General features: G+C 41.6%; 2 protein-coding genes across 11 annotated transcripts in view; one reads left to right on the forward strand and one right to left on the reverse strand.

Moving 5' to 3' along the window:
* CTBP2 (C-terminal binding protein 2) overlaps nt 1-6,732 on the forward strand; it is a 163,063-nt gene extending 156,331 nt beyond the window's left edge. For all 6 annotated transcript variants that reach the window (XM_033842022.2, XM_033842021.2, XM_073793816.1 and 3 more), the window contains 5 exons: nt 1,377-1,591; nt 2,069-2,199; nt 2,725-2,852; nt 3,279-3,396; nt 5,351-6,732. In XM_033842022.2, the coding sequence (XP_033697913.1) occupies nt 1,377-1,591; nt 2,069-2,199; nt 2,725-2,852; nt 3,279-3,396; nt 5,351-5,531 (773 nt within the window). In that variant the 3' untranslated portion in view covers nt 5,532-6,732. The remainder of the gene's footprint in view (nt 1-1,376; nt 1,592-2,068; nt 2,200-2,724; nt 2,853-3,278; nt 3,397-5,350) is intronic.
* Nucleotides 6,733-7,116: 384 nt separating this feature from the next.
* Nucleotides 7,117-25,552, reverse strand: part of ZRANB1 (zinc finger RANBP2-type containing 1) — a 68,726-nt gene continuing 50,290 nt past the window's right edge. For 4 of the 5 annotated variants that reach the window (XM_019940214.3, XM_019940213.3, XM_073793819.1 and 1 more), the window contains 6 exons: nt 23,774-23,845; nt 21,282-21,480; nt 13,575-13,695; nt 11,932-12,061; nt 11,597-11,826; nt 7,117-10,426 (listed from right to left, as the gene is read on the reverse strand). In XM_019940214.3, coding sequence (XP_019795773.1) covers nt 10,208-10,426; nt 11,597-11,826; nt 11,932-12,061; nt 13,575-13,695; nt 21,282-21,480; nt 23,774-23,845 — 971 coding nt within the window. In that variant the 3' untranslated portion in view covers nt 7,117-10,207. The remainder of the gene's footprint in view (nt 10,427-11,596; nt 11,827-11,931; nt 12,062-13,574; nt 13,696-21,281; nt 21,481-23,773; nt 23,846-25,552) is intronic. The other variant, XM_033842020.2, reaches the window with a different exon arrangement.

Consider the following 25,552-nt stretch of genomic DNA (forward strand, 5'->3'; position numbering starts at 1 on the left):
TTTATGAAAAGCAGAGCCATGGGGAAGGCTCTGGTGACCGGCCGTGACTCCGCCCCGGGCACTGCCGCCGGGACCCCATCTCCTGTGAAAGTATGTTAGGACGCGGGGGGGAAGGAGGGCAGCTAAAGGCCGGCAAAGCGGGGGTGGCGGGTGTGCTGGCGTTGGCCGTGAGCCCCAGCCGCCGCGTGGTGGGGGCGCTTGGTTCCGAACCTCGGGTACGTCAGAGGGGGGTCTTCGGGTCACTGCTGCCCTTCCCGCCCCTGCCGTCGTGCTGGCTCCTCTGCAGTGTGGCTGTACTTCCTGGCTCGCCGTGTCCAAGTGGTGACACTGAAGAGGGATGGCACGAGGGGTGTGACCACGGGCGACCCCGCAGCTGTCCCTCCTGATCAGAACGGCCTTATCAGAGCTTTGCCTCCAGACCATGGCGGTGGTGGATCTGCCGCCCATTTGGATTGCAGTTTCAGCAGGAGGCGGTGGCGGTCCGCCACCCCACTGCCCTCCCACGGGCTTCCCTTCTTCCTCCTGCACATTTGAGTAATGGTTTTCGAGCCAGATTTATTCTGTGCTCTCCCCAAATCAGCTCCTCCAGGTATCATTCACACCATTTTGTGTTCAAGCTGAAAACTGCTCTGGGAAGCAAGAGGTGCCGTCTATGGGGGTCAGCGGGTTTGCGCAAATGACGGCCACTCAGGAGTCAGGGAAGCCTTCGCGTCCTGTTAGGCGACGTTGCTGTCTAACTTGCTGGAGGCCTGACCCACGCTCCACGTGTGCTCAGAGCCCCACCTCTCAACCAGAGCACTTCCCCACATCCATCGGTGCTCAGGCCAGACTGCAGTGGTCAGTTTCGATCACTGTTCATGAGCAAACCTGGTGGCAATTACACAAGAGAACAGTCCCTGTTTGACACTGAGTACAATAAAGAGATGAAGCTCAGGTTAAGAAGCCCACTATATCAGCAAACAAGTAGGGGAAAGAGAAATACGAAGGAGATGATATCGGTGATGGTTGGGAGCTGGCACGTGGAGTTCCCTAGATTGTTCCCTCTAGTTATGTCTATGTTTGAAAATGTGCCTAATAGGAACCTGAAAACAAAACAACTACTCTGGTAGCAAGTACAGGTGATAAGCGCTGCCCTGCTCACCCAGAAGCGTTGGCCCGGCTCCGGCCCCAGTGACCTGGGGAGAAGTGCTGGCCTCAGGTGGCACCAAGCCCTGGGCGTTCGGTTCTCCCAGCACCACCACAGACTGGGTCCAACTGCCAGAAGTGCTGGAGGCAGCAGAGCTGCGGCTGGGCACCACGCAAGGTCCCCGCCTCGGGACGAGCGTCGGCAGGAGGCGCGGGGGCCTCGCTCACCTGGACGCTCTCTTTCTGCACAGGTCGCACGGGGCAGGCGGTTGCCGTTCGAGCCAAGGCCTTTGGATTCAGCGTCATATTTTATGACCCCTACTTGCAGGATGGGATAGAGCGGTCCCTGGGCGTGCAGAGGGTCTACACCCTGCAGGACTTACTGTATCAGAGCGACTGCGTCTCCTTGCACTGTAATCTCAACGAACATAACCACCACCTCATCAATGACTTTACTATAAAGCAGGTAAATTGAAATAAATGGTCTCAGACCCTGGAAACGTCTGTCAAAACCAAAGGGGGAATGGGAAACGGTCCAGTGGACACACCAGTGAGCGGAGAAGAAAGTCCCCCGAGGCATCAGCAAGGAGCTGGGCGGGGCCCCCTCCGTGAGACGGGCCGTGGTGAGCCGGGAGGGGCAGGACCCGGCCCAGGACCCAGCTCTGACCAGGCCTGGCCTCCAAGACAGCCAGTTGACAGGTCACGGCTCCCGCTGCCCCAGCTTGCAGCCCTCTCTCTCTCGGGGTCAGCGGGAGCGGCCCCCCCGGCCCCCCGCTGTCACCGAGGCTCTGCGCTCCCTTCCCCCGCAGCCGCTGCGCGTGCATCAAACACCCAGACCCACTACCATCCACTGCCGCGGCTCCCTTCTTCAAACCTGGGTGCAGGCTCCTCCCAAGGCGGCAGCGGCGGCACCCGTTTACCAGCTTTTCCCTCCCCCTCGCAGATGAGGCAAGGAGCATTCCTAGTGAACGCGGCCCGCGGCGGACTGGTGGATGAGAAAGCCTTAGCCCAAGCCCTCAAGGAAGGCAGGATACGAGGGGCGGCCCTCGACGTGCACGAATCGGAGCCTTTCAGGCAGGTTTGGTAGCTCAGGGCTCGCACAGGAACTCGCAGGAGCCCCACTGTGACCTCGGGGCAGCTTCCCAGACGGGTCCTGGGTGGGCACCTGGAGACCAGGTTTACAGCCTCTGCTCTTCTAAGGTCTGTGCTGTATTCTCACCAAGTATAAAAGGGCCAGAAGTTCCCCCAAAGATGATCAGACAGGGGACAGGCAGGAAGACAAATGGCGGTGAAGAGCAGGCTTTCCCCGTACTCTGGATTGCTCTGGTTGGAGGCAGGCTAGTCGGCCCTCCCTAGAATTGTCCCTTCTTTCCGAGTCCCTCGTGATGCCTGACGCTAATTAGTTTTATGAGTATGTTCTTACACTCCCAACCCTTAGGAAACAGACTGCAGAATCCCCCCCCCCCCCCAGCCCCGTGGTTTTATCTGTGTGGCTACCATTCCACACGGCCAAGGGCTCCCTTTTGAGGAGCAGGGTGGGGAGTGAGAGTGACGTGCGTTGTTTTCCTCATCTGCTGTGTTTTTTGTATACTCATCTAGCTTTGCTCAGGGTCCCCTGAAGGACGCACCGAATCTCATTTGTACACCCCACACGGCCTGGTACAGTGAGCAAGCCTCCCTGGAGATGAGGGAGGCGGCCGCCACCGAGATCCGCCGGGCCATCACAGGTGAGCCCTCCGCCACGCTGGCCGCCTCCGATCCCAGTGACGGACACGCGGAAGGGGGCGTGGGGCTTTGCTGCTGGCAGAGGTGGTCTCTAGGCATCAAGTTGAAGAAATTCGGAATGAGTTGGGCCCCGTTTCTTTCAGGGGAAACCAATTCCCTTTTGTATTAGCCAGTGCAAGTCTCGCAAACCTGGAAGGGGAGGGAGCCCCAGGGGGAGCCGTGGGCAGCTCCCTTCTGTTTGGCTGGAGCCCAGTGTGGTTCAGGCCCTGGAACAAGTCATATGTTGTGGAAATACAAGGGCCGGCCCTTCCTATCAAAGAGTAAGAGACTTGCATTGTAGCTTGTCCCCGCATAACAGAGAAGTATAACATTTAAGTCACTGTGACCTTGAAAAATACATATGATTACTTTTAATCATCTTATTCCAGGTCGCATCCCAGAGAGCTTAAGAAACTGTGTGAACAAGGAATTCTTTGTCACAACAGCTCCCTGGTCAGTAATAGATCAGCAAGCAATTCATCCAGAGCTCAATGGTGCCACATACAGGTGAGGAGAGGAATGGGCTGAGCCCTGCTCCCTGGGGGAGGGCGGAGACGGGGGACCTGGGGACGTTAAGCCAACCTGAGCGCTAGTAAGAATTACACTGTCCCCTCCTCTCAGTTCTTCCATTCCTCATTTCCGTGGAACAAACATAGTTTGGGGACAGAGCCGAGAATTGGAATTCCTATTTTAAAGGGGGTGCGGGGTACGGGTGGGTTGTGCATTCCCCAGCGGGTCTGAATCACTGTTCATTCCGAAGCCACTTGAAAACCAGAGGGTTTCTAGGTGAAAAGGTACAGAAAAGGTCATCAAGGAAGAGGGCCTGATTTTGTTTTCTAACTTGAACTTTCTGTCCAAGGAGAGCATTCTGGCCAAAGACCAGTCCATTTGACCGGGGGGGGGGGGGGGGGGGGGGGGGGGGGAGTGTCGTCTTTGTTTCTCCGTGAAGCAGGAAGTTTGACCCCAGGGGCACGTGACAGTGACAGAGTTTGGGTGGGACTGAGGCAAGAGAGCCTGCACTGGGGACACGAGCCAGGACCCTTGGAAGGGACCAGGGGTTTTGTCTGTAGTAGTTTTCCATGGTTCTCTTCCCCCAGCATGGCCGGTTGCAGGGAAATAGCTCCTCCCCCATAAAGGAGAGAAGCTGCAGCGTGGAATGCCAGAAGGGACCTTTTGTTCTGCTTACTCTGACCCAGGACTGCCCCACCTTGGCAGTACTGGGCCAGATGGCCCGTGCATTATAGGATGTATAGTGGCAGCCCTGGCCCCCACCCGCTAGAAGCCGATAGCACCTCCCACTCCCAACGGTGACAACTAAAAACGCCCCCCAGACACTGCCCGAGATCCCTGGTTTTGAACCACTGCTCTAGGGGGCGATTAAATACAGTCTGTGTAAAAGGACCCATACATGGAAGCTCCTATCTGGGCAAGGAAGCCCAGCGGTTTCTTCCCAAGTCACGGGGCTTTGTTTGCACGCAGCACGTTCTATTAAAGGCCCACTTGCGTTTTACCCTCATAAGCATTTTCAAGCATCACTTGGGCCCAGCCCAGCACCAGATTGGATTCCCCTGTTTGTCCATGTTGGTGGCCTACCCTTTAAGGGCCACGTCCTAATTATTCCTCTAGACAGAGCAAGGCTCCTTGGCCCCTTGGAAAACTGCTTGTGCTGGAGGGTTGCAGCTCACAGGGTCCTGTTCATCAGAGTCCTCCTGGACAGTCCCTGACCAGCGTCACTGTAACAGGCCGAGACCCCGTCCCCTTTACCGCAAGTGTGAAGGGTTTGATAACTTGGAGAGGAAGACTAATTCTAAAGCCCCCTGCTTCATAAGTATGTTTTGTCCTCAGTGTTTAAATACACGAGTCACACCTGTGCATAATGTCCATGTGCTCGGGCGTGCGCGCGCACACAGCCATTCCTGTGCCTGCAGGATAAGATGAGGCCACGTTCAGGTGCCCTCCAGGTACCCTCAGAGGGCAGGCATCCTGCCCATCACCAGCTCACCATCTCCCCTGCTGCTGCCCTGTCCCCACCCACATCTCAGGTTACGGGAGCCGGTAACTAACCAGCCTAGGAAGTCACACTTCGCAAGCGTACTTCATGCCCTCTGTTAGGAAATCATTAAAGCCTTTGATATAACTGATGAACACTTTCTAACGCAGCCGGAAAACTTGGAATTTATTTTGTCCAAAACGTTTTACAAATGCGACACGGTTTCCCCACACACGATTAATTAGTATAGTCTATTGCTGTTGCCTAAAAGCTACAAAATTAGTGCTTTGATTGGACTAACTAGGCTTTGTTGTTTATGAATTAGATGTCCATGTTTAACTTTACCATGTAGACTTCTCCTTGCTTTGGAGGTAGGAGGTATGACAACCCATCCCATAAACAGAGCAAGAGCTTGGCAGCTTCTGGGGCCTGAACTTAACCGGCCCTTTCTCTTGTGCCCGCCCTCCCTAGATACCCACCAGGCATCGTGGGCGTGGCTCCGGGAGGACTTCCTGCAGCCATGGAAGGGATCATCCCCGGAGGCATCCCGGTAACCCACAACCTCCCCACGGTGGCACACCCTTCCCAAGCTCCCTCTCCCAACCAGCCCACAAAACACGGGGACAGTCGAGAGCACCCCAACGAGCAATAGCAGAGAGTGACGGAAGGTAACCATTCAGATACACCTGGGACCAAGAGACAGTGAAAAATAGATGAACTAAGAGAAAAGGAATCTGACAGTCTTTTTAACTGATTCTGGACATACGCATCATTGACGTTGCAGTGTTAAAACTACAAAGGAGCTCGAAGCCGAGACGTGGGAAAACTGAAGATGTCGTCTGCTTGTGGAAGCGCTGAAAAAGACTAGGACGTGATTTATTAACGACCAACTTCTGTTATTGTGTGTTAAGTTTTTCATCTGTGCATCAAATCACAAAGAATAAATAGATCTTTTTCCTTTATCAGTCCCTTGGACACAGCAGGTCCTGAACACCTTGCTCTAGAATGTTGCATCAGGAGTTCCAAACATCAAAATAAAAAATATTAAGAGGAAATCCCCATCCTATGACTCTAGTCCCTTCGGTCCACGGGGGCTGGTTACCTCTTTTGCTAATAGGAAGATTAAATTACTACAAAATGGGGAGAAAACTGTTTGCCTGTGTTAGACAACCGCGAGCATAGGATTGAAGACAGTACAGGCTCCTGTACAGAGAAGTCTCTCCCATCTGAACTGCATACTGAGCGGGCAAGTTGGTTGTGAGTTCAGTAAAAACCCTCTGATGATGCAAAAAAAAAAAAAAAAAAGTATTAAGTTTCACAAGCTGTTTGTACTCAAATATATTTTCTCAGTTTCAGATCCTCAGCTATTTTATTGAGTGGAAAGTCTTGAACTGAAAGGGTTCAAGAAGAATAATGTTGCATTTCCTTATGTCTCAGGAAACACTTTTTATGGTAACTTGTCAGATTGTCTATGAACAAACCCACTTTTTTAGACATTGATAAAGTCTTCTTTTCTTCACGTGATATTTTATACAAGAACACTTCAGGTGTGTTATTAGATGTGACTGATTTTAACAAATCCTATTAGATTTGTATCAACTAGTTACATGTTATATTCATAGTCTTTTGTGAATCATCGCCTTTTTGTTTAAAAGATGGCCTATTTTGAGCCTTTGTATAGGTACATTCCTGTTTTTGTGACAAAAAACCTTTAAAACTGTCCCAAACAGAAAAATAATGGCTATCAGAAATATGTTTTGTTTTAGTGTGAGTTACCGTTACTGTATTTGTTTATTGTAAAGGTGGACATTTAGCGTTCAGTGCAGTTTTCAATAAAAAGTAATAAAAATTTCTGTTAAGCTCTGAAATTCAAGTACAACTCACCAGTGTAAAAGTTCTCTCCTTGAGATGTTTAAAGGCAACTGCATTTTCAATTAGCCAGTTTCCCAACTCTTGTTACTCCGAGGGTCAAAGATTTACAGTACTTTTCTGTCATCTACCTATTCCATAACCAGACGCAAGAATGTTGATAATTACTTCATGTGATAGTTTAATTGAAAAAATCAAAACTTCACATAAGTCCATCCTTATCAAATCATGCCATCCCTAAGATGAAATAGTGGGTTAGAACTAAGTCAATTCAAGAAACAAAATTGGTCAAGTTTTAGAATTTTGATTTTAATTTACCCAAAAGCAAAATTATCTGGCTCAAGCATTAATGCAGGAAGGGAGGTGAATCTCAAAAAAAAATTTTTTTAATGATATTTACAAAGAAATGTTGCAAATTAATTAACATCAGCCATTTCCATAGGTTAGGAACTTTCCATTGATTTTATGGGTCTTCCTTCTTAAATAGCATTAAACCCCTTACTACTAGCAGTATCTGCAAATGTCAGTCACGTCCAACAATTCCAGGTACCGAACTCCTTTTCAGCCGCCTCCCCCCACCCTTTCCCATTTAAAAAAAGAAGTCATGACAACTTAAAGCATCAACCTCCTCACTCATTTTAAGGTGGTGGTCCCATCCCAACTCTCCCATGAAAAATTACACTGAAACCACCTGACACGGATAGAGAGATCCTGGACAGAGATACAGCAAATGGTTACTGACCTATCACTCCGGGGAGCAAAGTGGCAGCTCAAGATCATCTTCACGACCACTTGTCAAACAGGCAATCAGTGAGGGGGTGACGTATGCACAAAAAGGAGACCCCCAACCGACTATGCACAGCAATAGTCCCTTAACACAGACTAAGTCTGTGACACGATGAGCCTAAAAACCAAAAACATAAAAAGGTCCAAATCCATGGTGTGCTTGGGTTTTGACAGAAAACACCACACTGTATTCTCCCTAGAAAAAGAACCATAAAGTCCATACAGTTAAAGGTATTACTGTCCGGAGTCAACCAAAAGACATACAATATCTGTCACCCTGCCATATATAATCTGAGAAAGGACTGCAAACTCTATCTTGGGACAACAGTTATGGCTGTTTGATAGTTCAAGAGCTTAACATAGCATTGATTCACCAAAATGTTGGCCTTTACCAGCCAATCTGCTGTGAAAACCATTTAAAGCCCCATCCCTGTCTGGAGCCTAAGAAATGGAGTCATATATATATATATATAATTCTTTCCCACAGGGAAGAATGCTGTACCTGTTAAACTAGATGTGGTCAGGGTCACTGATCTATAAATAAATAAATAAAGAGGCACCTCAGGGGACACACCACGCAGCAAACACAACACACGGAGGCTAAGGCTAAAGACCGAGCCTGCAGTTTTCTGAACAGCACTGACTGTAATGTAGACCGTAGCAACTAGATGCTTTTCCCTCAAACATTTCTCTTCGGATTCTTCAACTGGGAGAGCAGTTTTTGCTTAACAGCAACTAGAACAGGATGTCTGGCCACTAAAGAATTCTCTCCCTATATATGGAGAAAAGTTTATAGGGATGCTGTGCTATGTAATTAGAATGGCAGCCTTCTAAAAAATTAATTCTGTCCAAAATGAAAGCAAACCGTAGAGTCAATTTGTAAGAAAACATTAACCATTTGAAACAGTAACATACACATTACATCAAAATTCATTCATATGGAATCAAATTGCAAATATTTTTCCTGCAAGTTGTAGCATGCAGCAAAAGCGATCATCCTGGGAACACGTTTCAAGGAGTGTTCAGAGAGGGAAGAAAGAACTAGAGAGATGACATCTCATAGGTAATTTTCTATTTTTAGTATTCCAGCATCAAATCTGAGGTTGTGCACATTTCAATAGCATCTAAACAGAACTTAGAAGAAAACAAGAAGTAAATATTTCAAGGTTTTCACAGCCTTTTCATCAAAGGGAAGGAAAAGTGTGAGTGAGTGAGTGAGTGAGTGAGTGAGTGAGTGAGTGAGTGAGTGTGTGTGTGTGTGTGTGTGTGTGTGTGTGTGTGTGTGTGTGTGTGTGTGTGTGTGTGTGTGTGTGTGTGTGTGTGTGTGTAGGGCTTCTTGCCAAATTCCTTGCCACATCAATAGTCTACAAAGTGCTTACCAGGACACTAAGTCTTTTTGTGTTCCTGAGATAGGTCTGAAATTTTTACCCAGTTTTGAATGTATACCTGAAGTGGTCAAATAATACTTTTTGTAGAAAGTTTTCCTACCTAAGATTATAGTCTTAACTTTAAATAAGAATGGCCACAATTAACCAACATGCAAAAATTCTCAGACTACTCACTGAGAAATTCATTATACAATGCATTTACCACCTTACTGCGTTCTTAAATCTTTATTCTATACTGAACTGATATTCCCAATTAGCCCAAGCAAAGGCATGCCTTTCTAACACAATTTGCTTAAAGCAGGGTTGATGATAAAAGACAGTTAAGAATCCACAGACTCTATGCATGGCAACCTGGGAGAGTATAACATTGTCAACAGAGTCAAGTGGGCGAATTTCACACAATTCATTCAGTTACATACGAGTGGGCCGGCTCCCCCGAGCACTCCCCCGCCAGCACTCCCCTCACTTACATCCACCGAATAACTATTCACAAAGAGACTGCTGCCCAGAGTCTGGTAGAAGAAGCCCCATCTTAAGGGCACTCTTCCAAACAAATAAATACCTAAACACTGAAAAGGGGCATTATCAGAAACTTTTAAAAAGACAAAATAATAGAAACCAAAACCCTTTCCAAAACAAGGGAACGATGTCTATGCAAAGTTCACTCAATAAAAAATCCTTACTTTTCTTACAGTTTGTTCCTTAAAGATTTTATTTTATTTTATTGGGCACAACAGGAACTAAATTATTAATAAAAATAAAAGCTTGTTTTTATGTTTTGCTGTGGGTAATTTGTACAAAAAGTTTCCAAATCTCTAACGAGCTCTAGTGAGATATAATGTAAAACGGATCTTTTAAGATGCAAGTAGAATGCCAGGTTCTACTTAAAAAAGAATTATCTCAAAGGAACAAAGAGTGATCTGCCATGTGCTTTTGGAGGTGCCCATGCTGGAAAAAACTTCTCAATAATATGAAGATGCTGGTACAACTTTTCCTATTACACAACTTCTTACACAACCACATGCGTTACATTTATAGACAGATTTACAATTTGAAAGGAAAAAAGTTCTGTCTTAATAAAATTCATTTTTTACAAACTGTAGTCCAAAGTTCTGTCTCCTCACAGCAGATGCATCATCTCCACGGGGTGTGGATCAGAAAAACCCTTCCAAGCAGATCCTGCCAGATCTGCTTCATTCCATGCCGTGCACTCTGCCTGGAGCACCGCAGCAGCGTGGAGGTCACTACAGAGCTGGTACCTTGCTCTTCTGCTCTTTGATTATTTTCATTCATCTTCATCATCTTCGTCTTCCTCCCCATCAGACAGGGATGAACAAGGCCGGATCTGTCGGTAGCGGTCAAGCCATTTTTCTACCATTTGCGTGACCAGAGGGTGATTTCGCCGCCGGGAGCTCTTCTGCATGGCCACGAGAACTCCTCCCTCAGTCACACAGCAGTCCAGCCACTCCCTGAGCAGCTTTTCTTGCTGTTCCTCATTACCTAGCTTTTAGAGGAATGTGAAGAAGAGGGAAAATAACACAACAGATCACAGACTTGACAGGAAAAATTTAACAGAAACCTACAGCTGGTATGATTAATGAAAAAGGCCAGAGCAACGAAGTGTTTCAACATGGTTTCCACCTCTCATCAATTTTATGTTTAAAACCCAGTTTCCTGTGGTTAAATAGAAAAAAAATCTATGGGAAAATTCACAGAAAAACCTAGAGGGAAGAATAGCCTAGTAATAAGTTAATTTGTTTGATATAATAGCAAAAAGCAAATGTTATCTAATAAGCTGATCCTTGCAGCTTCAAACAGAACAAGGTAAGTTTACTCAGAAAGTTATGTATATAGGCTCAAGGAACAAAAATTATCTGAACTTTTTTCTTAATATCATGGTTATAAAAAGTTTATAATTATTACTAGTATATGAAATAAAAGACCAATAATTTTATAAGAATTTGGGCTGGAGCGCTCTTTTACACATTCTCGCCACCTCCCCTGCCTGGCGTGCACCACCTGCTCCCCCGCAGCTCCAGTGACCTCCCACCTGCTCCTGTTCCCACCACTGCCCAGGTATCGAGTCTCAACCGAGTTGCCAGTATTCCTCTTCTGGGCAAACTGGCTGTTGGCTCCCCAGCTTACCCAGAATAAAGCCAAAGATTTAAAAGACCGTTGATGACCCCATGCCACCCCTTAACCTCTCAGCCTCGTCTCTCCCCGCTTGCCCAATCCCCACAAACCACACTGGCTTGAACTTCCCTCTACCTACAACTCTCTTCCCCCAGATTCTGCAAGACTCCTTCCTCTTTCAGGTCTCAATTCAGGCGTCACCTCCTCAGTGATGCCTTACCTTGGGCCCCCGGTGGCCCCCTCATCCCCCCCTTTCCCCCTCACCCCATCTTTTTATCTCCTCAGCACTCAGCACTACCTGAGGGCTAGGACTTTGGTCTTCACTGCTTTATCTCTGCAGAACACATCCTACACAGCAATTCTGAAAAGATAAATTTCAAAGTCTGTCTGACCAGGATTTATAGAAAGTGACAATTACTACGACCTAGTTCAAAATTGTAAGTGGTAGTACAGATAATACCACACCTGAAAGACACACTAGGCTGGGTTCTGGTACAGTGCTGCTACTTTAAGTAATTAATACAAGAAACAGGCTTCTTACCTCCTGAGCAGAAAGGAAGTGCACATGGAGTAACTTCCTTTCACTGTCAACCAGAGGCAGAAATGTAATGGTGACATCGTCATCGGTGTTCAGGTTAGCACCAGCACCTCGGTTACCATAGCCATCATTTTCCATGGCAACCAAAGCAGAGAAGTGGCCCCTTGTATAGCCCAGAGCAATCGGACTTTTCCAACAAAAACTCTGTTCCCACAACAAAGGCAAATACACACCTGGAAAGAGGGAAGAAAGTCACAATGAGATTTTCAGGATGTGACTGCAATGTGCATTAAAATAATAAACAAGAAAGCTCCAAAATACTCATGATAACGGCTTACCTTGAAACCGAGTATATCCCAAAGTTTCTCCCCGGAAACTTTTATAATATTTTACTCCATAAACTATAATTGGTCGTCTAAGAATATGTGCAAGTACAAAAATGTGGGTCTGTTCCAAACTTGCTCCAGGCTGTACAGAACAAAATAAAAGAAAGCAAATTCTCTTTAAAACATTTATTACCACCCCGGAAAACTGATGTGTATAACACAATGCTACCCTCCTTCATTATTACACTACCTCAATTCATTTAAAAAATATAGTAATACTACTGTCCAACTAAAGAGTTTGATTCCTCAAATAGCAAAGTCCAATAAAAGAAATCTGCAAAGTTTATGTACAGGTATCCAAACTCAAGAACTGAACAGATTTGTTTAAATACTGATTTCAGAAACAAGAGATTCAGACAGCAAAGGAAGCTTGATTTATATAACTGCCTTCTGGTTAAGTTACTTGTGAAAGTACTACCTACAACAAGGTCCACCCGAAGTAAAAAGAACTTCGTTATTTCACACAAACATAAATGGCTGCAAATGGCTGCATCACCTAAGGCAAGAATATGCAACAGGTCTCCCTTCCCCCCATAATGATTCTGACAGCACCTTTACAGGAGGTACACGTCTCAGATGTAAAACAGTCACTGTGAACCCTGCCCAAATGACCCAAAGACAGAAGGTACTTCCCTCAGAGGGTACTAATGAATTATGATGCTTTCTGCAAAGAAAAGAAGTGGTTTGTTGTGCATATATTTGAAGTTTATAGTTAAGTATATTAATATGCTTCATAAAATAAAACTAGCATGAGTGTGAGGGACAGCCCTACACAGTACATCTATAAAAGTTCATTCCCAAGTTAGTTAATCATTCCTGTCCACGGCACCTTCTCCTTGGCCTACGTCACGTGGACGGAGGCTCCTCACCTGGGGAGCCTTGTGAAGATCACAACTTGATCCTCAGGGGCCTGGCAGCTCAGCATCAGCACCCACCACTAGCACAGAGATCTTGGGGAAGTGTCCCCTCGGACACAGAATGGGAGCTAACCCGTAGGTAGGTAAAACAGGCATAAAGCCACCACTTCTTAAAATTTTTAATTTATTATTTTTTAAAATTTTTATTGGAGTATAGTTGATTTACAATGTTGTGTTAGTTTCTGCTGTACAGCAATGAGAATTGTTATACATATACCTATATCCACTCTTTTTTAGATTCTTTTCCCATATAGGTCATTACAGAGTATTGAGTAGAGTTCCCTGTGCTACACAGTAGGTCCTTATTAGCTATCTATTTTATATATAATAGCGTGTATATGTCAATCCCAAAAAGTCACCTGAGAGGACAATATAACTGAAGAGTAATCTGAGGAAATATTTAAGAGGTTAGAATCACCAAGTACAACTTTTATTTGGACAGTTTTTTAATCACTTAATATAAGAAACATGTTGCCCTCCCTGTGCTGCAGCGAGGACTTGCCTATGGTCCCAGAGCTGATAAACAGCAGTCACTAGAACCCAAGTCACCTGCTGCCAAGTCAAGCGCTCTTCCCTTCATGCCACACTGCCTCCAACATGGTCTTCGTGTAAACCAAGGCATTTAGACCAGCTGCCTCACTTTTCTCATAGGAGCAACATGCCCTGAAGCATTCTTACCTGACTAGCAAGAGAGAGTATAAATGCCCAGTCTTCTTGCCACTGTTCTTCTCTCAAGGAAAAATGTAAACCAAAGCTCTGAGAATACCAGGACTCCCAATCTTTCCAACGTGTATAAAACCTAAAAGCAACAGAGTAAAACAGAAGCCTTTCTATAAACAGTTCATTTAATGTTCCGATCATTTATTTAATGTAGTCTTTAAGCAATTCAAATGCAGAGATTAATAATTAATTTTACCTGGCTTGCAGTATATTTTTCCAATTAAAAATGCCTCCTTTCTGCTAGCAGACATCTTTTAACATATCCTCAGACATAATCTGATTCACCACCCACCAAATTTTCATCAAAACTACGAACACTAGTGATGAGAACGGTTGATTTCAATTGTCTACTATTGGTTTACGAATAAAAACTAAAAACACTCAAAATCATCTGAGAGGTTGGATAAAAATCAAAGACACTACATTTCTCCATTAATGAATAGTTATCCACTACTTGGTCACAGACTAGAAATAGCCCATGTGTTTATAAGAATATCAAAATCACTTCCTTGAGATTTCATTCATTAAATAAAATTATTTGATTATCACATGACAATTGAAATAAAAAATCACTGTAACTACAAGAACAATCCCTTCTTCATGCTTAATACCTGTTTAAATACTTCGGCCTAATAAATTATGAAGACTAAAAATCAAACTAGGCCACTGGTAGACTGAATTACTAAAAGCAAAACATTCTTTTTCTTTAGATCAAGTATACAAATAAAGCCGGATATAATTATGCTCAAAACTGTGATCCACTGTCTTACAAAACAAACCAGCAAAGACCTCTGAAGACATTTAACCTGTTTGTAACATTACATTCCTCTCACATGTAGTGAACTATCAGAAATCCCCAATACTTTTATGTATTTGAATTCTAGGTAAAAGAATCAAAAGATCAGAAAACATTCTTTTGCTGTTGTTGAAATGTTAAGGTATTAAATGTCTTAGTGTCACACGTTTCTTTAGAGTAACTTAATGCAGGGCTCCGTAAAAAGTAAATTAATATATTTTAGATTTAAAAAAGAATGTTACGGAGGCTTAACTCTTGTTTGATTAGAAAAAAAACTTTTCTATGCCGGAGAACCATAGGTTTTCTCTTTTTAAATCAGGAATGTAAGTTTCAATGCCAAATGTTTAAAAATAAAATATGGATATTCCTCTTTTAAAATACCTAAGATACACAGAAATATATTTCAATGCACCAATGACAAAATACATTGTTTTAATAAATTCGAGGAAAAATATCATGAAACACAGAAAGTTGCTGCAGTTAAGAAATTTCTTGGTTGCTGCCTAGGATCGTTTTATTGAATGAGACACCTAAATGTGCCAGAAATCAAATGATGACTTCACTCAAAACTCAAGAAGACTGCAGAAAAAGGCTGTTCAAAATATATTTGAAAAATAAGCATGTTCAAATAATCACACCCACCACACAAAGACCTAAACACTCAAGCTACCTGGCTCACTGAGAACAGACAAGCAAACCAAATCCAGGAATACGAGGCCAAGCGGGACAGCAAGTTTGGCTTTAACACTGAGAAGTCACTTCGGGGCTTCCCTGGTGGTGCAGTGATTAAGAATCTGCCTGCCAATGCAGGAGACACGGGTTTGAGCCCTGATCCAGGAAGATCCCACATGCCACAGAGCAACTAAGCCCGTGCACCACAACTACTGAGCCTGTGCTCTAGAGCCCGCGTGCCACAACTAATGAAGCCCGTAGCCCCCGCTCGCCACAACTAGAGAATGTCCACGAGCAGCAACGAAGAACCAATGCAGCCAAAAATAAATAAATTTATTTTTAAAAAAATCAATTCCACATTCATGGATGAATTCCACATTCAGTGCAATCTCTATCAAAATCTCAGAGGACTTTTCTGCAGAAGCTAGAACCTAAAATTTATCTAGAAATCCAAAGAATTCAGAATAGCAAAAAGAATCTTGAAAGAAGTAGTACAAAGTTGGAAGACTTATACTCCAGATTTCAAAACCTACCACAAAGCTACAATCATCAAGAAAGTCTAATGTCAGCATAAGGACAGACATACATATCAACAGGAAAAAATTGAGAGTCCAGAAATAAACTTTTACTTTTAAGGTAAAATACTTTTTGACAGAAGTACCAAGGCATTTGAATGGGAAAAAAAAATAAACAGTACTGGGACAACTGGATATCCATGCAAAACAGATGATTTTAGATCTTTACCTCACACCTTCAATAAAAATTAGCTCAAAATGGGTCACAGACTTTAAATGTAAAAGCTAAAACTATGGAATTCCTAAGTGAAAACACAGGAATAAAACTTTAAAATTTTCAATTTAAAAACTGTAAACAACTATAATAAGTATGCTAAGGGATCTAATGGAAAAAGCATGCAAGAACAGATGGGCAATGTAAGAAGAGAGATGGAAATCCTAAGAAAGAGCCAAAATGAAATGCTAGAGATCAAAAACACCAACAGAAATGAAGAACATTTTTGATAGGCTTATAGTGGACTGGATACAGCTAAGCAAAGAACCTCATGAAGATACATCAATACAAACCTCCAAATCTAAAAAGCAAATATAACACACATAGAAAAAAAAAGTGAATTTCAAATAACCATGGGACAACTACAAAAGGTATAACATACAAATGTCAATAATAGAGGGAGAAAAAAGAAAGTAACGGAAGAAATATTTGAAACAATGACTGAGAATCTCACCAAATTAATGTCAGACACCATACCACAGATCCAGGAAGCTCAGAGAACACCAAGAAGGAAAAATGCCAGAAAAACTACACCTAGGCATATCATATTCAAACAACAGAAAATTAAAGAAAAAGGTCCTGAAAGAAGACAGAATATAAAAAACACCTACCTGGGACTTCCCTGGTGGTGCAGTGGTTAAGAATCTTCCTGGCAATGCAGGGAACACAGGTTCAAGCCCTGATCCAGGAAGATCCCACATGCCACAGAGCAACTAAGCCTGTGCGCCACAACTACTGAGCCTAAGCTCTAGAGCCCATGAGTCAGAACCACTGAGCCCGTGTGCTACAACTACTGAAGCCCGTGTGCCTAGAGTTCGTGCTCCACAAAAGAAAAGCCACTGCAATGAGAAACCTGCACAATGCAATGAAGAGTAGCTCCCGCTCGCCACAACTAGAGAAAGCCCACGCACAGCAACGCAGCCAAAAGTAAATAAATAAATAAATTTATTTTTAAAAACCCAAAAAACACCTGCCTATGCAGAAACAAAAGATAAGAATTATATCCGACTTCTCAGAAACCATGCAAGCAAGAAGAGAATGAAGTGAAATATTTTAAAAGTTGAGACAAAAAAAACACCAACCTAGAATTCTATATCCTGTGAAATGATCCTTCAAAAGTAAAAAAGCAATAAAGTCTTTCTCAAACAAACAAAAATGGAGGGAATTTGTTGCCAGAGACCCGGTTCACAAGAAATGTTAAAAGAAGTTCTTTAGAAAGAAGGAAAATAACATAGATCAAAAATTTTGATCTACATAAAAAAAGGAAGAGCATTAAGAAATAAATTGAAGATAAAATTAAAACTTTTATTTTTTATTCTTAATTGATCTAACAGATAATAGTTTATTCAAAATAATAGTTGATTATGCATACTTATGTATATATATATAGTGTGTGTGTATGAACGTGCGAGCGTGTGTGCAGGTATGCGCTTATGTATGCTTACATATAAGTGAAATGAATGACAATAAAGATACAAGGGACAGAAAGGAGGAATTAGGATTATTTTGTTATTATGAGGTAATGACACAACCCATGAAGTGGTACAGTTTTATTTGAAAGCGGACTTGGATTATTTGTAAAAATATACTGCAAACTCTAGGGCAACCACTAATAAAAGTTAAAAAAATAAGTATAACTGATATGCTAAGAAAGTAGAGAAAATAGAATCATAAAATGCTCAACTAAAAACATGAAAGACAGGGGCTTCCCTGGTGGCGCAGTGGTTGAAAGTCCACCTGCCGATGCAGGGGACACGGGTTCGTGCCCCGGGTCCGGGAGGATCCCACATGCCGCAGAGCGGCTGGGCCCGTGAGCCATGGCCGCTGAGTCTGTGCTCCGCAACAGGACAGGCCACAACAGTGAGAAGCCCAAGTACCGCAAAAAAAAAAAAAAAAAAAAAACCAAAGAAAAAGAGTGAAAGACAAAAACAGGAACAAAGAACAGGGCAACAAATAGAAAACAGTTACAAACATGGAAGTTATGAATCCAACTATATCAATAATCACTTTGAATGTCAATGATCTAAATGTAATAATGCTGACAACATCAAATGCTGGCAAGGATATGGAGCAACAGGAATTCTCATTCATTGCTGGTGGGAATGCATAACAGTACTGCTACCTTGGAAGATTGATTGGCAGTTTCTCACAAAACTAAACACATACTCTTATTAGATAATCCAGCTATTACGAACTTTGGTGTTTACCCAAAGGAACTGAAAATCTATGAACACACAAAACCCTGCATATGGAAGTTCACAGCAGCTTTATTCATAACTGCCAAAACTTGCAAGCAAAGTGTCCTTCAGAATGGATAAAATTCATCCAATGAAGTACTTTTCAGCATTACAAAGAAATGAGCTATGTAAGCCATGAAAAAACAGAGGAACCCTAAATGCACATTACGAAGTGAAAGCAGCTGATCTGAAATGGCTACATATTATATGACTCCAACCACATGACAGTGTGGAAAAGGCAAAAACAACAGACAGTAAAAAGACCAGTGGCTGCCAGAGTTAGGCAGGAGGAAAGGATGCAGTGGCAGAGCACAGAGGATTTTGGGGCATTGAAAATACTCTCTCTGATACTATAATTGTAATCCTCTGTTCAATACTATCTATATAATGGTGGACACATGTCATTACACATTTGTCCAAAATCGCAGAATGTATACTAAGATGAACCCTAATGTGAGCTATGGACTTTCGGTGATAAGAATATTGTCAGTGTCGGTTCATCACTTGTCACAAACATACCACTTTGTGGGGGATGTTTGTAATGGGCAGTTATGCGTGGGGGGACATGGCAAACAACGGTGCCTTCCTTTCCATTGTGCTGTGAACTAAAACTGCTCTCAACCAATTAAGGTCTAAAAATGTATACAGAGAGGCACAACAATAAGTTATCCAAAGCTGATACTTCTAAAAGAACTGATTTTTCACTGATTTTTCCCCCTATTTATATTAATTACTCCCATTTGGCTCTCTATTTGGATTGACATGTCAATCAAAGGCAAGTACAATATTCCATCTTGAGCACTTGAGCCGGATCAAATCATAGGCACCCAACAGAAGAGCACGGCTACCACCACAAAAAAAATGTCCTATCTTTAAGTGATAGGAGGAAGGGTTTAAATAAAAGAAAATTACTTTCTCAGTTCTCATTTAGATATTTTATGACTTAAAAAAAGTCTCATCCCACCTGACTTGGATTATGAGCAAAGGAAACCCTAGCAAAAAGCTGATTTAAAAGGAGACTGCACAAGTGACATACTGGCTGCTCCTCTCCTGACCTAGGACAGGGCCCTCTCATTCTACCTTCTAATAGTCATATAAGAGCCCAGTCAACAAACTTGTCACAACTCAAAATAGTCAACAATTTAATCGTTATTCAGTAAGGCTAATATATTTGACCCACATCACTGATGCCTTGAATCTACGGCAACAATGCTTCCTCTCTCCTCATTTGATAATCTTCATCCCCTCTCCACCCCAAGATAGTGAAAGGAATGTCTATGTGATCACTACAATCCTTGCAGCTCCCTATGCCTTAACTGTAAAACATCAGGTGAAGACCCTGTATGGCAGGGACTGGAGGAGGTGGCACCAAGGCACTCTTTACTGTAGAAAGCCTGTTCATACGCCAGCGAAGCATCCTTTTAGAACCAAGGCCTCCACTACCAAACGACCTGCCACAACAGCACTTACCAGTGGCTGCACTCATACAACCTAGGTCCTTCTCACTCTCAATAGCCATCTAGCCCATTTTCCACCTCAGATTATGGCAATCTTTTTCTTTTTCCCCCTACTTTCACATTAGACTTTTGAGACTTCAAATGACTCAAAACTAGAATTTCAGTCCTAATACAAATATAAGTGACAACTCCAATCCAGAAGATTACCTACTGCCAGCTTTGAGAAACGGGTAGCATCAAGTTCCCAAACTATTAATAGCCACCAATGTCTTTTTCTTTTTAAAGCCCTCACAGCTAGGAAAAGTAGATATCATCTGCTGAAATTTACAGTACACTTTCAACCTTACAACAGGGTCAGAATATTACTGTCAGAGGAAAGGCTAGAGCTGCCTTTTAAAAAGGACTTATAAAATGGTAGACTTACCAAGGTCCAGATCTAGTTTCCAGGCTGAGCAGCTAGACCTCATCCACACCCAGAGGACAGATCTATCTTTCTAAGGGCAGAGTCACATTAACTAAACCTACAAGGCAAACCTGTAAAACCACAATATCCAAAACGACTCATCCCCTCGGTGAGGGCAGGCCCACACAAACAGCCAACTCATCATTAGGGTGTTTGTTGTTTGATGAGCACGTAATCCAATCTAGAGGTCAGACAGACTGAACATTTAATGACATCAGGCTCACCAGGCCTGATGAATCCGCATCACAAAAGGAATGGTATTGCCCACACTACCAGATCAATCCAGAGCAATCACCCTCCACTAAAAGGCACAAAGTCCTCTCCCCTGGACAAGGGCTGAATGTCTAAACCATCAGTTCTGAATGACACATTCTTTCTTTAGCTATCCAATCAGGTTACCATCTGAATTTACAGTTCAAGACTAGTCATATACTTGATTGACTATTGGATGTTTTTTAAAAAAAGGATATTTTTGAGACAAGCTGAAAGTGTGATTTGGACTGTATGCTAGATAACTGAGTTAATGTTGATTTTCTTAGATGTGGTAATGAGGATGTGGTTGGGTAGGAGAATATCCTTGTTCTTAAAAGATGCATGCTGAAATACTGAAGGGTAAAGCACCAGGATGCCTACAACTAACTGGCAAAGGGGAGTGTTTAGGTACACAGAGATGGAGCACCTGTGGCAAAATGTTAACAATTAACAACTGGCCAATCCAATGAAGGAGATGTTGGGATCCCTTGAACTGATTTTTTTTTTTTTTAACTTTTCTGTGGATTTGAAAATTTGCAAAATAAAACATGGTCTTAAGACTACCTGTCTCAGGAAGAAAAACTCGTAATACACAATCAATATAATCTCTTAAAGTTGAACAGAAATACAAAATCAAAGCTACTTTAAAATATGAGCACCGGAGCTGACCAAGACACGAAATACAGCGTACGTGTAGTTTAAAATTTTCCACTAGCCACACTAAAAATAAATAAACAGGTGAAACCAGAAAACTAAAAGATGAGCAAAGACCTTTCTATATTTAAGACACTCCTACAGCTTCCAATGTTTCTATTTTAAAGCTTAGCAAAAAGATATAAAAACCACTGAGATGTTCAAAGTGTCTCAGTGCCGAAAAACCAAAGGTTTTTCCCCCTAGCTTCCACAGAAAATATAACAGACAAAAAGTATCCCACCACTGTAAGGAAATGATTCAGCCAGTGCACTCCTGGATTCAAAAAGGGAAGGATGTCAGCTCACCAATGTGAACAGTCATGTAGGCTGTCATGCAGGGCTTTCCGAAGCACCGAGTCCTTGTCATAAATGCCCCAGGTAGCTTGTAGTACTGAATCAAGTAAGCAGTCTCCTGCAGTCCGGTTCCAAAGTGCATACAGTCGACTGTCCAAACGTGTAGCCAATTCCAAGGACCAGTTTATAATTGGAGATTCTTCTTCTAACTCTATATGAAGAATTTAAATAACATGTTCATATAAAACATTAATAAAGGAAATTGAAGATGATTCAAAGAAATGGGAAGATATCCCATGCTCTTGGATTGGAAAGAATTAATATTGTTAAAATGGCCACACTACCCAATCAATCTACAGATTTAACACAATCCCTATCAAATTACCCATGACATTTTTCACAGAACTAAAACAAATAATCCTAAAATTTACATGGAACCATAAAAGACCCAGGATTGCCAAAGCAATCCTGAGGAAAAAGAATAAAGCAGGAGGTCTAACCTTCCCAAACTTCAGACAATTACTACACTAATCAAAACAGCATGGTATTGGCACAAAAACAGACATATGGATCAATGGAACAGACAGAAAGTCCAGAAATAAACCCACACACCTATGGGCAATTAATCTTCAACAAAGGAAGCAAGAACATACAACGGGAAAAAGACAGTCTCTTCAGCAAGTAGTGTTGGGAAAGTTGGACAGATGCATGTAATAAAGTTAGAACACACTCTCACACCACACAAAAATAAACTCAAAATGACTTAAAAGACTCAAATACAAGACATCACACCATAAAACTTCTAGAAAACGACACAGGCAAAACATTCTCTGATATAAATCGTACCATTTTTTTCCTTAGGTCAGTCTCCCAAAGCAGTAGAAATAAAAACAAAAATAAACAAATGGGACCTAATCAAATTTACAAGCTTTTACACAGCAAAGGAAACCATAAACAAAACAAAAAAACAACCTATGGAATGGGAGAAAATATTTGCAAATGATTTGACTGACAAGGGCTTAATTTCCAAAATATACAAACAGCTCATACAACTCAACAACAGAAAAACAAACAACCCAATTGAAAAATGGGCAGAAGACCTAAACAGACATTTCACCAAAGACATACACATGGCCAACAGGCACATGAAAAGATGCTCAACATCACTAATTACTGGAGAAATGCAAATCAAAACTAGAATGAGATACCACCTCACACTGGTCAGAGTGGCCATTATTAAAAAGTCTACAAATAACAAATGCTGGAGAGGGTGTGGAGAAAAGGGAACCCTGCTATACTGTTGGTGGAAATGTAAGCTGGTACAGCCATTATGGAGAACAGTATGGAGATTCCTCAAAAAACTAAAAATAGAGTTGCCATATGATCCAGCAATCCCACCCCTGGACACATATCCAGACAAAACTATAATTCAAAAAGATAAATGCTCCCCTATGTTCAAAGCAGCACTACTCACAACAGCCAAGACATGGAAACAACCTAAATGTCCATCAACAGATGAATGGATAAAAAGATGTGGTACAATGGAATACAACTCAGCCATAAAAAAGAATGAAATAATGTCATTTGCAGCAACATGGATGGGCCTAGAGATTATCATACTAAGTGAAGTAAGTCAGAAAGAGAAATACAAATACCATATGATACCACTTATACGTGGAATCTAAAATACGACACAAATGAACTTATCTACAAAACAGAAACAGACTCACAGACACAGAGAACAGACTTGTGGTTGCTAATGGGGAAGGGGGGGGTGGGAGTTTGGGGTAAGCAGATGCAAACTAGTATATACAGGACGGATAGATAACAAGGTCCTACTGTATAGCACAGGGAACTATATTCAATATCCTGTGATAAACCATAATGGAAAAGAACATAAAAAAGAATGTATGTATAACTGAATCACTTTGTTGTACAGCAGAAATTAACACAATATTGTAAATCAACTATACTTCAATATAAATAAGTAAATAAATAAAGTTCATTTTCATGCTTCTGCAATTAAGAAATATTCAGTGGAAGAACCTATTCTCTAGAAGTTAATAGATTTAGTATGTAATTTACTAATAAATTTATTTACTAATAAATTCTGATCAATTGAAATATAAACCTTTGAGTAGTTGAAACACCTTAAGGCTCTAGAATAATCACCTTAAGGCTCTAGAATAATTTACTCCATTTTTAAATTCTTCATGATTTATTTTCTAAAAATTTTTAATATGAAAATATACTCATTCTAGAATAGGAAACAGATAACCAAGGTTTAAAAATGTTTATACCTTTATTCACTCTACCACAGTTAAGAGCCATGAATGAGCACTTCTAACAGCACAATACAACACTGTTCTTAAGGACTTTACATTTTCAATTTAAAGTAGAAATAAACTATGTTGACCATACACCAAACTATTCCAAACCCGACAAAGCAAAAAGTTTATTGAAATCAATAAAAGATAAATTATACTCATTAATTCCATGCTTACCTTTTTGAACATCTCTATCAAGCACCTCATCAAATAATTTTTCTTGGACTGTTGGAGGCAAGTCTTCAATATCTACAAAGAAAAACCAGATTTAAAAAATCTTTATATGTCTCATAACTGAAAAAATTCGATGCCAGCATCTAACAGTAACCTCCTCTAAAATAACTGCCTTTCCACCGAAGGCTGTCGAATAGCTTCTTTTAAAAAACATGCATGTATCTCGTGTGTGTGTGTGTATGAGGTATAAAATATTTCCTTTCTGTACTTCATTATCAAAACTGTGATCTATCTACAAACAATAAAAAGAAAATCATTTGGACCACTAATTATATACAGCTATTATCAAAACAACAAGAGATAACAAATGTTGACAAGAATGTGGAGAAAAGGGAACCCTTGTGCGCCAGTGGTGGGAATGTAAACTGGTGCAGTCACTATGGAAAACAGTATGAAGTATCCTCAAAAACTATCATATGATCCAGCAATCTCACTTCTGGGTACACGGCCAAAGGATATGACAACAGGGTATCGAAAAGGTATTTGTACCCATGTTGGTTGCAGCATTACTCGCAATAGCCAATATATGAAAACAACCTGAGTGTCTATCAATGGGTGAATAAATAAAGTAGATGTGATATATCTATACAAAGCAGTATTATTAAGCCATGAGAAAGGAGAAAATCATGCCATTTGCAACATACAGAAGGACCTTGGAGACATTATGCTAAGTGAAATAAGCTCAACAGAGAAAGACCAATATTGTATGGTATTACTTACATATGGGATCTTAAAAAAAAAGTCAAACTCATAGGAACAGAGAGTAGAAAAGCAGCTGCCAGGGGCAAGGCAGGAAGGGATTAGGGAGAAATTGCTAAAAGAGTACAAACGATAAACCATAAAATGAAGACAGCTAGGATTAAATGCAAAACATAGTAACAATAGTCAGTAACGCTGTATTGTACAATTGAAATTCACTAAGACAACAAAACTTAATGTTCTCACCCAAAATATAAATAAATAGATAGATAAATAAATGTGAGGTGATGAATGTGTTAATTAACTAGATGGGGGGATTCTAGTTAATTAACAGTTAACTTTCACAATGTATAAATCAAATCACCACGAAGTACACTTTAAATATTTTACAATTTTCTATGTCAATGATAATTTAATAAAGTTGAAATAAAAGAAAAAAGAACAGAGCTATCTAATATTCGAGTTAAAATAACAACAACAACAAACAAACAAATTTTTGTCTGTTCTCTTTCCCCCACACTCTCAACCTCTGCTCAGGACTGTGATTTTCAGACTTCAGAATCTCCTTATACAAGTTACTGAGCCATTCACTTTGGCACGCAGATTTCTGTTTTCCTCACCTTCTCAAATTCTCTATGCTCTCTGTTCAGTTTACTAATTGAGTAGTCTAGAGTAAGAAGCATTACCCTTACAAAAATGTTTTAACCTTAGAACTATTTTCAACTTAAAATCTAATCATCGCTTGAAGTACTAAGTTTAAATATACAGAGTGCATTTCAAATGAAATTTATCTGATTTTTAAAAGCTTAGTTGTTATTTTCTACCATTTTGTAAATACCTCTGTTCATATCTCAATATAAAAAAAGCTCAAAACACTCAAAACCAAAATATAAGTTTTATTTAGAACCTTTTGGTGTTTACTGCATTTATTCAATGCCAACTGACAAAAAACAGCCTGGAAGACATTTCCACTTGTCATGGAACTGAAAAATAAAAGTTGCTTCACAAATATAGTAGAAATTA

This window comes from Tursiops truncatus, chromosome 16 (genome assembly GCF_011762595.2).
Source record: "Tursiops truncatus isolate mTurTru1 chromosome 16, mTurTru1.mat.Y, whole genome shotgun sequence".
Lineage (NCBI taxonomy): Eukaryota > Metazoa > Chordata > Mammalia > Artiodactyla > Delphinidae > Tursiops > Tursiops truncatus.